This window comes from Callorhinchus milii, unplaced genomic scaffold (genome assembly GCF_018977255.1).
Source record: "Callorhinchus milii isolate IMCB2004 unplaced genomic scaffold, IMCB_Cmil_1.0 Scaffold3, whole genome shotgun sequence".
NCBI classification, from domain to species: Eukaryota; Metazoa; Chordata; class Chondrichthyes; order Chimaeriformes; family Callorhinchidae; genus Callorhinchus; species Callorhinchus milii.
The window spans coordinates 81,412,914-81,426,260 of record NW_024704744.1 but is presented as its reverse complement, the minus strand read 5'-3'; the positions used below and the strand labels follow the sequence as shown (position 1 = coordinate 81,426,260).

At 40.8% G+C, this 13,347-nt stretch overlaps 1 protein-coding gene across 11 annotated transcripts in view; it reads left to right on the top strand.

The window, feature by feature from the left end:
- Nucleotides 1-3,643, top strand: part of sanbr (SANT and BTB domain regulator of CSR) — a 28,625-nt gene extending 24,982 nt beyond the window's left edge. For all 11 annotated transcript variants that reach the window (XM_042333350.1, XM_042333349.1, XM_042333346.1 and 8 more), the window contains one exon: nucleotides 1,680-3,643. In XM_042333350.1, coding sequence (XP_042189284.1) covers nucleotides 1,680-1,716 — 37 coding nt within the window. In that variant the 3' untranslated portion in view covers nucleotides 1,717-3,643. The remainder of the gene's footprint in view (nucleotides 1-1,679) is intronic.
- The last annotated feature ends 9,704 nt before the right edge of the window (nucleotides 3,644-13,347 follow it).

Sequence of the window (13,347 nt, the reverse complement as noted above, 5' to 3'; positions counted from 1 at the left end):
TTATATAAGAAGAGCAAAGATAAAGTACCTATTGTGAAAGCTTCTTAATAATTATATTCTGATAGCCTGCTTGTTTTTACACCAGCAACTACAACTTTAATTTGAAGGCTAGTCAGGTTTATATTGAGTTTAATTACTGCATTACTGTGTTGTCATCTATTTAGATCTTGTATGTGGGGACTACGTCTTGGATCAATACGTTAGGATGTATCATAACAGTAGAACAAGAGTACATGGGTTTAGAGTTGTAAACGTCAATTTCAGGACAGACTCCAGGAATTTTTTTCTTTAAGTAGAAGGTAATCAATGACTGGAACCAGTTGTCACGGAAGGTGGTAGAGGTTTGGACGCTGGACTTGTTTAAAAAGCAGCTTGATGCAGTGATGGGGGAATGACAGGTGGGTGCCCTGGAGGGGTGACATCAGATGGGCCGAAGGGTCTTCTTCATCCAGACCAATCTTGTAAATTTAGTGTCATTTATTCAATCGTACAAAGCGTCTCTGTAAACCAGTCCAACGTTAATACAATCCCCAAAAATAAACAGAATTATGGGCTACTGACAAAGATCTAAATAAAGTGCAGCATTTGCAACAGTCCCAAATGGGGATTCCTGCAGGTAACTGGGTTTGTGGCAGAGCGCAGTTGCTGTAGGTTAGCATGACTGGCATGTGAGGGAGCACAATTGTAAATCAGTGTGATAGTAGGAAGTAATAGAGACCTAAACAGATCCTGGGGTGTGGAGCACTTCACTAGTTTATATTACATCCCCATACAGTTTAAATTATGTTTGTTTATTACACCCATGGGAATTCTTTCACAGGTGTCGATGCTGTTAGTGGACAATAACGGGTATTGTATTTGTTTTATTATTAAGTAATAAATATCTTTCCTCATCGGGTCACTAGATGTGGGTCACTTCCATGGTACCATATAGGTATCTGGGACAGTCTCTAAATTATACCCTGTGTGTCAGCCAGCAATTGAGCAGCACACAAGACCTACATAGCAAAAGCTGAGCCTCCTGGCCTTAGCAGACAAAGAAATTGTCATAGAAGTAAACACGGGAAAAATATACATGAGTCAGGTTTCAGTGTTTTTTTCAGGGTTGAGGCTCACAGTGCAGTACACCAGTAAAGGTTAAAGACATAATAGATAAGACAAGGTAAGTCAAAGTGGGATAGTCAGCTGACATTAAACCTGGACGAAGGAAAGTCTGAGGGAGGTAGGTGGTGGTGATCTGCCTTGAGATCCTAGGAAAGAATGAACTTGAATAGGAGACATGAAACAAATTTTGATTGGAGTCAGTGATGTGGAAAAGCAATGAAATTGGGGGAGAGACAGAGCTGTGGGGGATTGCCAAGTTGATTTTTAAAACAAGTCAGAGAATGAAACAACTACAACACCGATGTTGCAGTGATTTGAGTTTTCCTGAAATTCAATTTGTCCAAATGTGTTACACAATTACAACACAACAGTGTGCAAAAACTAAACTATACTGTATTGTGTTCTTGGAAATCTATGTGATGTGAGATATTGTTATATTTTATGGAAGGAAGGGAAAATGTATTCCTTATAAAGATCAATTGTGAAGTCACTGATATAGAACATGGTACAGTCGAGCACTTTAAAGTAGCACAGCATTAACAATGAGCTGAACTTGTTTACTTTTGTTAAACTAGGTCCAAGTCTCGCTTTGCACAGATGCGTCCAACATAGTGGATTTCAAGAACAAGAAGTGAATATTGCCTCGCATGATTGCACAATGAAACATGCACCATAACTTCAATCTGCATGTTATATGCATCTTTAAATATTTAACCAAGTCATTGGACAATATTTTGCAGTAGAATTTAACAAGTATACAGTATCACTTAGAGACGACACTCAACTCTTAGACCTATTCCAGCTGCCATCTATATGATCTGCGTCTGTAACGGTTACTCAAACTTAATCGGTAAATTTCAAACCTTTTCCATGGAATACCTTTCCAGTGTTTATTCCTGTTTTTTTTAAAATGTAGTTCAATGCTTGGCATGTAAACTGCCAGGATAGAAACCTTTAATTTTAACTACTAGCAGCAAAAAGTCTGACCAGTTACAAAGACTACATTGCTAATTACAAAAATACCATTTTCAATGGTCGAACCACCATCTTGCAGCACTCTAGGAATTTTTGTTTATTACTTTGAGTGTGATAACTAATGTTGCTTTCTACTAATGTTCCAGATATTTGGAAACAATAGTGGAGACCTGAAACAAAATGGACACTGATTTTTGTGATTTCTGTTTGTAATTTCATACCTTAGTTGTTGACCTTTTTTGTGCAGTCTAAAATTTATCAGTAAGTTACGACTCACTGGCAATAAATTTTGTACTGTAATTTATGAAATACATTTGTGGATTTTAAAGCCATTTCTAGCATTCTGCACCAACTTGAAATGATGAAATAAAGTTTATACCGTATCCCTTTTAAAAGACCTTACTTTTTTTTAAAAAATGAATCTCATAAGTTTTCAAATTGTTAATAAGTTTATAAAATAAACATTTCAATAATGATTCTCTTTATGCATGTACTTCAATATGGAATTTATAAAAATGGTGTGCATGATGAACTTTGCACCAATTTGATATAAAGCTATTTTAAATTATGGTCTGGGTAGATCAAGAAAAGGGATTCTAGGTCTTGCACACATTTCCTCATTTAGATCGAAGAAACTAAGGTGAAACTGTAACTCACTGAGTACGTTCCCTAGTTTTACACTATTGGAGAAGCCTGGCTATGAAGAGTGCCTTCTCATGGTGTAGTTGACATACTGTGTGCCATGTTTGTGTTTAGAAATATGGAATGTGCTTGAAATTTCTGTACTGAGGTCAACTAATCCATCCAAATATGAAGAACCAAATTCCCTCTCACTGAGGAACCAGATTTACCATGGTAAAGCCTTCCAGGATTCACCTGTTTGCTTATGCTTCTCAGCTCATTTCAGTGTCAGTCCTATTGTCTGAACCAGCTATAATTATTTTTGTGAGGAAATTAATGTGTTTTTTAGAAAGAAACACAGTTCCATATGAATTGTAACTTTATTTTAATACTAGGCATCCAAAATCAGTTTACTTTGTCCTTGCATCAGTGTGTCATTTTGAAATTCTTCTGAGCCAAATTTTTTTTAGTGTTTCTCCTATCAGAGCATCTGTTTATTTTGAATAGACTCTGCTGTAAGCTGGTGGAAATAATACTTTTTTTTTCAACTGTGCCTCAAGTTGCTGTTTTTCCTCTTTTCCTTGAATTAAAAAGAAAAATTAAGATGTTTTTTGACAATGGGATTTGTGATTCCTTTTTGATACCACATAATGTAACATTATTAGTTTTCTCCATTATCAGCCTGTACACTTCTGTTTAGTCTCCGATTGCCCAGGTTTCTCCTCCCATTTGAGGAAATGTTTTCTCGTTTTATTGTTGCTGGGTTTTAACAGTTTGCTGAGTTGAACTGGTGCGATGGACTCAAGCTCTTGCATTTGGCCTCAGGATCTTGCTGTAAATATAAATTACGGTATTTTCTGTAAAGCGCTTTAGTGTCTCGAAGGCGTGATAAGGACCGAAGGCGCTATATCAAATAAAGCCATTTTGGGACCAAGGTGCCAAACCTCTTAAGTAGCAGACATTTCTTTATGAAACTAAATAAATATTTATAATTCAAGTGTACGCTTCTCCCCCTTGTTGATCTAATGCCAGTTTGCATCTTGCTCTGTACAACTGGGCACAGCTCATTGGTCTGTTGTAGCACATTTAAATACATAACTTACCCTCTTTCTCGAGAATGACCCTTAAAGCCGAAGTATTGAACTGCAGATCCAATTGTTCTCATTCACCTTGCAGTTTACGTGCCTTGACCATTTTTGCTAAATCCTCTGCTTCAAGGAATGCATGTTTCAATAAGGCAACATTGATACTGACAAACCTGCTCCATCAGCAATTCTGGCCTGGCCGGCTCTCTAAATAGTGCTCTTACTTCTGAGTAAGAAGGCTGTGGGTTCAATTCACAGTGTCTGATCTGATAACTGGCTTTTACACAGCACTACCAGCTTCAGATGGACAGAAAGAAACAGCACTTGCTCTCCAATTCCCCATCCCAAAAAGAAGTGTTAAAATTTAGCAGAACAAATCTCACCGGACAAAATACACTTGCTGTGCAACTCAGAGGCGAGAGTTCTGTGGACCGAGCCCGGTTGACACACAGTAGTCTCCCAACGGCAACTTGCATTTACATAGAGCACCTCCATATGGGGCAATGTCTGAAGCACGTTACAATCTGGATTTTGAGCGGGGAGGTCAAGGGAGATGACTGCAGGAACAGTTAGAGGCAGCTTTTAAAGACAGGGTTAGGGGTGGGTGTTGGGGAGGGAATGAGGCACCAGGGGTTTAGGGAGGGTATGATCATAGTGGCTGAAGGCTTGGCAACAGAGTGGAGCAAAGAGGGCAAGGAACGCACCGCAGGCCCAGGTTGTGGCGAGTGGGGAGGGCGAGCAAAAACGTGCGGAGATCACAGATATAGGGAGGGGGCTAAGGGTTAAACACATTTGAGGTGTAGTACAGGCTAAGAGTCATACATTGTCTAAAGTTCCAGCCCCTGTCCTGTGCTGATCTTAAACGGTGTTGGGGAGGAGGGGCATGGGTTACCAATCGGTCACAGTTTCTATTCCCAATTACGATCCAGTCTGTGCTGGCACGACACACCATGGGAAGGCCTGGTTGCTTTATAATTTACTTTTCATGTTTTTAGGTGCACTTAAACATAAAAATAATCAATCTCTCTTTGGCAGTCTCGGAGATTCTGAACACGCTCTGATAAGGGCTCCTGCCTCTGACAATCTCCGGGAATCGTAACAAGCCCACTCATCATACTAATATGCACTCCTTGTCACCTGATGTTACAGATGGGGAAAGAATTAAGACCATCCAGCCTTTTCTTGAAGGAAACGGTGTATCTGTTGCCTGGCAACGAGGCTCGAATTGAATTGTGAGAGTGAAACCTCGATAGTTATTACTGGAACTGTCAATGGGGAACAGGCTAAGGGAGGAGAGAAATGAGATATGAGAACGATGGAGGAGAGGGGAAGTACAGAGAATACAAAGAATATTATTTTGTCGGTTTGCAGGAATTTTCTTTCTGTTGGGAATGAACAAGGATGCATTGTGCTATGTGGCTGACAGGTAAAAGCAGGAATAAACTGGGTTGTATTCCCCCATCCCACCATCCCACCTCCGTGTTCTGTGGTCAAGTCACCAACTAATTGCTCATTGTCAAAGATCATTTAATGTTCCCCTTCAAAACACGCAGTGGATACACTTTACAGGAAGTCCTGCAAAGCTCTTTGCGACGTCCTCCCGACATGAAAGGCGCTGTATCAAATGCAAGGATTCTTTTAACATTATTTTTGTAATCACGTATATTGGCAAATTGGTCAGGGGACCAGATGACACACAAACCTGTGGAACAGAACCCCAGTCAAAGGAAAGGGGAGTAATAATAATAATGATAATTCTTGCATTTGATATCGCGCTGTTCACGTTCTTGTAGACATCTCAAAGCACTTCACAGAATATATTGCAAAGTGAATTGACTGTACATATGTGGGCGAAACACAGCCACCAACTGCACACAGCAGTGTCCCACAAAAGTTGTGAATTGAAGTTACCAAATTATTATTTTTTTAAAAAAAATTTGAGGGATTATCATCCCCGGAAAAGTGATCCGCCAATTGAATTTAACAACCAGGTTCCTACTTACTGCTAGGTAAACAGACGTGTGTGGCGTAAGGAAACTTGGCATTTTGCCCTGCCGGGAGTCTAGAAGGCGTGAAATGCGCTATATCAAATGCAAGGATTATTATTATTATTATTAATAGAACCCAGGTCATTCGCTTGCAATGCAAGTGCTCTAACTACTGAGCCACAGGACTCCAAATGAAACCAGGAAAGAGTAGGGAATGATTGTTTATAACGGTTTCAGGTGTCGCGGCATCAGAAGTTTTGTGGAGTCCTGTAGCTCAGTGGTTAGAGCACTCGCTTTGCAAGTGAGAGACCTGAGTTCAATTCCAGGCAGAGGGCGAAACCTTGGGCAAGTTTCCTTACTCCACACAGAGCCTAATAATAATCCCTCCAAAACCAAAAACAATAATAAATCGGTCATTTTCAATCTACGACTGTTTGTGGGACATTGCTGTGCGCAATTGGCTGCCGCGTTCGCCCACAAATATACAGTCAATTCACTTTACAGTATATTCTGTGAAGTGCTTTGGGACATCCTCCCGACGTGAAAAGCGCTATATCAAATGCAAGGATTATTATTATTATTAAGTTTTGTGCTGAAACAAAGAAATAATAATGATTAAATAAGATTCCGTACTTCATGATTTTGGTGGTTAATAGCTTCCGTCCTCTAATAGCTACACATGAAGTCTAGCCTCAAGCGTAGCCACTTAAGTCATGAAATACTATAAATAAAACGTTTTAGAGACACCAAGAGCCCTCCTGCAAATGCACTGCATGGACTAAATCAAAGGAGCTGTTTGTAGTTTTTCGGTCCCACCTTAATGCAGGGATTTTTGGACAGTCAGTGATCTGTTAAGCCTCCACATAGGTAGCACAAATAAAAATAATAATCCTTGGATTTGATATAGTGCCTCATCACGTCTTTGAGACGTTTCCAAGTGCTTCACAGAATACACTGCGAAGTGCAGTGACTGTGTATTTTGTGGGCGAAATCATTTTCATGTGCATGGTAGGGAGATTGTTTTAAAAGGAATTCATTATGAACACGTAACCTGCAGGATTTGAGGCTTGGTAAACGTAAAAAAAATGAAGGAATAAATAAAGAAATGAAACCATACGCTCTTGCATTTCTTAATCATTGTAACTTTTGTTTGGATAAATGCAATACCGTTGTGTGGAAAGATAACTAAATAGATACGTGAAGGTGGCTCACAGCCTGGCCATTCAACGTGGGAAGTGGTAAACAACAACATAATTTCCTTTATTTACATGTGCTGTGTCAGGTTTCTCGTATTTCACTGTTTATCGGCAGTAAAAATCCAGATCTACCACTGATGTGCGTCAGAATGTTGCCTCAAGGAAGAAGAATTCATAAAGAAGTTCATAGAGAGACAGATTGTAAGACACAAGAAATTCCAGGGTCTCGACTCCAGAGTGTCGTATTAACAGTGGAACCAACCTGGAATTGGGCACAGTGAGAGGGCAGCTGGATTCATAGCTGGAATTTCAAGGAATGATCAGAGAAGCTGCGAATGCTGAAGAGAAGTCACAGGAGAGATCTTACTGAAGCTTTCAGGTACCAAAGGGAACTGAATAGACCTCAACAGGGGAGCGTGGACTCAAGATCAGAAGGGGAAGTGATGATGAACGGCTTGTGTGAATGTGTCGGGACTTGGAACCCATAGAGTTTATACTGACACTCCAATGCAATGATTGGAGGCCACACTGCACTGTTGGAGATAACATCCTTTGGTTGATATGTTAAGGTGAGGTCCTGTCTGCCTGTTCAGGTGGACTTTAAAGATCCCACGGCACTGTTTGAAAAGAGAAAAGAGAATTGTTGTGCAACTTTGCTACGTAAGGTTTGATTTTACCTTGAGACTAACCAAAAGATTCGTCTCAACAACGTGATAAGGCGCTATATCAATTGCAAGGCTTATTATTATTATTATAATTGGTCTTTTAGATCCTGTACATCAATCAATCATTCAATTAGTTAGTCAGTTACTTGTGATCTTGTCTGTTATTATTATAGTGGGTACACACAAAAATAGCCCTGCTCCACACTGCTACTCACAGTAACACAGATGGCACTTCATCAGTGTCTGAAGTTGTGAATGTTCTTTCACACCACTGATAAGCATACAATCACTTTAGGAACTACAAAGACCTAATAAAAGAAAGCCTGAAACATCATCAGCTGCTCAGATGATCAGGCAAACATGAGCTTTTCCTACGATATTCATTCTGGAGTGTTTTGCACAGCTGGTGCGTGCTAAAGAGATCATTTACCTCATTAGATTTATTTTTCCTCTGCTCTGAAAATAATTGGGCATAACTGAATATTGTTTCAGACTGCCTTTACTTACCACACACTTTCACAAAACTCAAAGAGTAAACCAGATCAATTTCACTGAAAAGACCAAAGGTTATGTGCAATTGATGCATGTTTTTTTATCCTGGCTCAATCAGTAACACTTTTGCTTCTGAGTCAAGTCGGGACTTTGAACTTATATAGTCTAGGCTGACACTCCAATGCAGTGCTGGGGGTTTGCTGCATTGTCAGATGATCAGTTTCTCCCAGTGGACGATAATCCGAGCTCGGTTGACTCACAAACCGACTGAGCCAGGCTGATATTGTAAGTGACAGCAGCAATTTCAGCCCTTGTTAACTTAATGGCAATGAGCTATCATGTCACTTGGCAATGGGCCTTTATTATGCTCACAGTGATGTCCAAAATAATAAGCGAAAGGCTGGGGTTTCACATGCTCTGCACTGCAAGGAGCTTTTTTTTAAATTTCCTGATGGGTGATCTTCACATGCCAGGAATGGAGGCCGGGTCAAACAAATTGCACAACTTGCTGGAAGAGGGACTTTTCTGTTCTCCAGATACAATGCAAAATTGCATTTGTAAAGCACATTTCACCTCGGTAGGACGTTCCAAGGCGAAGGACAATTAGGGATCTGGACCCGAAGGGGTGGGGGGGGGAGTTCGGTATCAGGGAGGGTGGAGGGCAGGAGGGTGGCTGAAGGCGGGGTTGAAGAGGAGGGTCTTGAGACGTGCCTTGAAGGAGGTGAGGGAGTGTGGGATTGAGTTCCAGAGGGTGGGAGCAGAAAAGCTGAAGGCTCAAACGCCGATGGTGGGGTGGGCCGGGCAGGAGATGTGGATCAGGCTACCTGCTGAGTGGAGGGAGCGGACGGGTTGATATGGGTCAGATTTATTGGTCACCCACCTCATAGCTGTTCGTGGGACCTGGCTGTGAGCAAATGTGAAGCATGTTGTGATAGGACTATCCTCCGCTGTTGAATAGCCTATTGCCACACACACATGAACACATATGCACGCGCACACAATCAAAGTTCACACATAATGGAAAATACCTGTAAAAAAATGTAATAATTGCACACTTTCACTAGTTTTGTGCCTTTAACAGGGATGACTTGTTTTTTTAATGTTTTTTTAAAAAAAAAGAAATCAAGGAATGTTGGAAACCCGAAGTAAAACGACTGCAGTAAACAGTCAACATCTGGTCCGTGTTGGAATCATAGAATGTTGTCGCACGGAAACCAGACATTTGGCCCATCAAGTCTATGCCTGTAGTTTTCTCTACACAAGTCTCCTAGTTTCATCCCACTCTATGCTTTGCCAGAAAATCTACCTCTTTGACTTGGCCTATGGTATCCTTGATACTTGGTGTCCGTCTCCTTAAATCACTTTGAGGCATTACCCAACATAAAAGGAGCTATATAAATGCAAGTTGTTCCCATACCATTATATATCCTTTTCTGTGTGTTTATCTCACAGAGTTTCGTTCACAAAATATGCAGTCAATTAATTAACTTTACAGTATATTCTGTGAAGCACTTTGAGACAGCTCAACAACATGATATGGCACTATATCAAATGCAAGGATTTTTATTATTATTACCTAATTCCCTTTTAAGATTGATTTACGGACTGTGTTTCATGTTAGGTGAAGGACTGAAATGGGTCTGAGCAAGTAGCGAGATGAGCTGCACATACAGTTAATTCATTGCAGTGATATAGCTCTTCTCATGCAAAACAAAGGTCGCAAAGTTCTTTACAGATAAAATCAATTAGAAATGGAAGGAATGTTGCTTCGGATGCAAACGCAGCAGATACCAGCAACGGATGACAAAGGAGATGAGCAGATTGGAATTTCTGAGGGTTGAATTCGGATGAGGAATATTAATAATAATAATAATCCTTGCATTTGATATTAGCGCCACAGGAATCAAAACAAGGTGATTTTCTTCCATTTCTTCTCCCAAGGGCAGTTCCCAGTGACTGGCTGCACCGATCTTCAGTCAGGGCTTTAGAGCAGGAATTGGGGAGAGCCGGCTGGTTACAGAGTGCGGGCAAGGAACTTTGCTATTTTTGAAAACTGACAAATGTAATCTCTGCAGTTGTCATTTGACTGCTCAGAGGTCACATGCAGCCTGCTCTGTAGAACTAAGAGGAGCAGGAATGCATAATCCTGAGTATTAAAAAGTAGAGGAGATAATGGATCGAGATGATCAGAAATAATGTCAAAACGTTGTTGCCACAATCACTTACAAATAAATATATGTGGGGGGAAGGGAAGGGGAACCGCACTGAAAATTGGTTGTTGTGTTAATTCCAAATGTTTGTAAGGCAATGAAGAAAGATAACAAGTTTCCTTTCTCATTTTGAGACCAGACAGAGTGGGGGAAGTGTTAGAATATCTATTTGCAAGAAGGTTCCATTTGGATCAAAGGCGGATCTAGAAAAAGGAACAACATTTTGATGTGATGCGGCGCTACATCAAACACAAGAATTACTATTATAAATAACTCTGGGTTCACAGTTTTAGAGTTACACAGCACAAAGTATTATAAAGTTATGATTAAAAACATCCTACATCATACTCCTACAAGCTTGGCAAGTGAAGAGGAGAAAATGCTGGTCTCCTCTCTAGAGCCTGTCCTTCATCCAAATGGTTGAGTTTGCCAGCGAGGGCGATTGAGGCCAGAACATTAGACACGTCTAAAAAACAGTTTAATGCTAAACAGTAGGGTGGGTATTCTAAAAGGATGAAATTAAATGAGCCAGAGTGTCTTCTTTACCCAAATCAATCTTATAATAAAAATAATAATCCTTGCATTTAATATAGCGCCTTAGCACGTCGTTGAGAGTTCTCAAAATGGAACTAAGGGAACATTTAGTAAACATGAAAACCTAAATGAAGATGCAACTTAAACACTAAATGTGCCACATTTTGTCAGAGATATGCCATTTATAAACCCTCTTTCCCAGGTATTTCTTTATAATAATAATAATAATCCTTGCATTTTATATGGTGCCTTATCACACCGTTGATACATCTCAAAGTGATTCACAGAATATATTGTAAAGTGTATTTTGTGGACATAATGGGGCAACCAATTGCACACAAAAATGTCACACAAACTATTGGATTGAGTGATTAAGTTTTTCAATTTTATAATTTGTTTTCGAAGGGATTATTACTCCTGGAAAGCAATCCACCAATTGACTAACAATAGGGTTCTTATTCACTGATTGGAAAACAGAGGCGTATGGAGTAAGGAAACCTTCCTAAGGTTTTGCCCTGCCTGAGAATCGAACTCAGGTCCTCTGGTTTGTGAGACGAGTGCTCTAACCAATACGCAACATTTGCTCCAGCTGAGTCAAATAATCTTCAAACACAATGCATTCCTTTATACCGCGTTTACTCCATGACTGGATTGTGAAATAAGACCATGTGTCTGCATTAGAGAAAATGCAGTCCAGTAGACTGAAACTACTGGAAATTCAATCATTATAATCATCTTTTAATAAGGCTTTGGTTGAACCCTACACTGACATTCACATATATAGCGATCGGTTTAACTACGGTGAACTTGACAATTTTTTTTGTAAATAATATTGATCGCAGCCGTGCCACAGATTAATCAGCTTCACGTTCTCTAAAAGTGCTTGTGCTTGTGCAGGAAGAACCGGCAGCCACGATCAGGATCGTTGCAGATAAGAGCCTCTGTAAGTAATGGAGCTGTTACCTCAGGGGACATTAAATAAAGCGGACGACAAGTTCAGGATTGAGCGCAGCAAAGGAACGCTTTATACACCTGGTGTGTTTGAGTAAGAAACAGATTTGAATCAAAAGCAGGTTAGCTTTGAAGGATTGTGAATTCACATATGTTTGACCTCTTAAAAGAAAAGGGAAAAGGGACTCCTACCCTCCACCACAGACACATTTCCTTGCTACGTAAGTGCTTCGAGACGCCATCCAGCATGAAGGGCGCTAAATGCAAGTTGTTGTCGTTGTTTGTTACTGGAGTAAAGACTCTTCATTTCAGGACAGACACCGGGAAATATTTCTTTGCCTAGCAGGTAATTAACAGGTTATTGGGGTCGTTACTAGGGAATTGGATTCACTTTTAAAAACGTTTGGTGCTGTGATGGGAGAACATCAGGGTAGGTGTTCTGGAAAGATGGGATCAATTGGACCGATGAGGATTCTTCATCCAAACCAATCTTGTGACCTTTAGGACTGAGCCTTAGCAGTCTCTCCTCCCCCCCCCCACCCCACCCCTCTCTCCCCAGGACTTTCATCAGAAGGCAGTTCACCTAGGTTTTTAATCAGAAAGTATTAAACAATGCAGCGAATAAAGGACATCCTCTGCAAACATTTGCTCAAAGTAATTCCGATACACTGTTTGTTTTCATCTGCAAAATCTCCTCTTTGTACGATTGAGGACTTGTCTCTGGTTCACCCGTAAGTCCAGCTCCTGGTGCTAGACCAGTCAACAGCAGAGCTGGATAAAACCAGTCCGTGTTATCCTAGGGACTCAGAAAGCAGCAATAAATACCTGTTAGTTAAAGGAACACCTTTGCAAACATTCACACAGCCTCCAGTCGAGTAACGCATGTTATTCCTATTATAGTATCCACAGGCTAATCCAGAACTCTGCAGCCCGTGTCCTCTCCCGCACCAAGGTCCGTGACCCCATCTCCCCCATTCTCGCCCAACTCCATTGGCTCCCTATCCTTCAGAGGATCCAGTTCAAGATCCTGGTCCTCACCTACAAAGCCCGCCATGGCCTCCGCAATCACTCGGCCTCGCCCCCTCCTTGGCCTCCTTCAAGTCCCACCTCAAGGCTCTCCTCTTCGACCATGCCATTGGTCATCCCCCTTCCCCTCCCTTCTCCCCCCTGACCCCAACTCGGGTCTGAAATGCTGTACACTGTCCAGCACCTTGGGACGTCCTCCTGACGTGAAGGGTGCTACACAAGTGTAATCTTGTTGTTGTAGTAACTGGCAAAGATCAGGCAATAGTGGTGCCTCAGATGTTCTTTTGATGGGAGTATTTACTTAAGAATTGCTGCCAGTGTGTATTTCATCCATTTTCTTCTAGAATCATAGAATCTTACAGCACAGGAGGCTCAAAGAACGTGGATAGTTGACTAAATATTTTTTGTTTTGTAAAGTGCAGTCTTTCCATTATTTCACCGATTTGTTCTGATTTTCTATACACATTGGACACCAGTCAACCTATTCCACAATCATATCT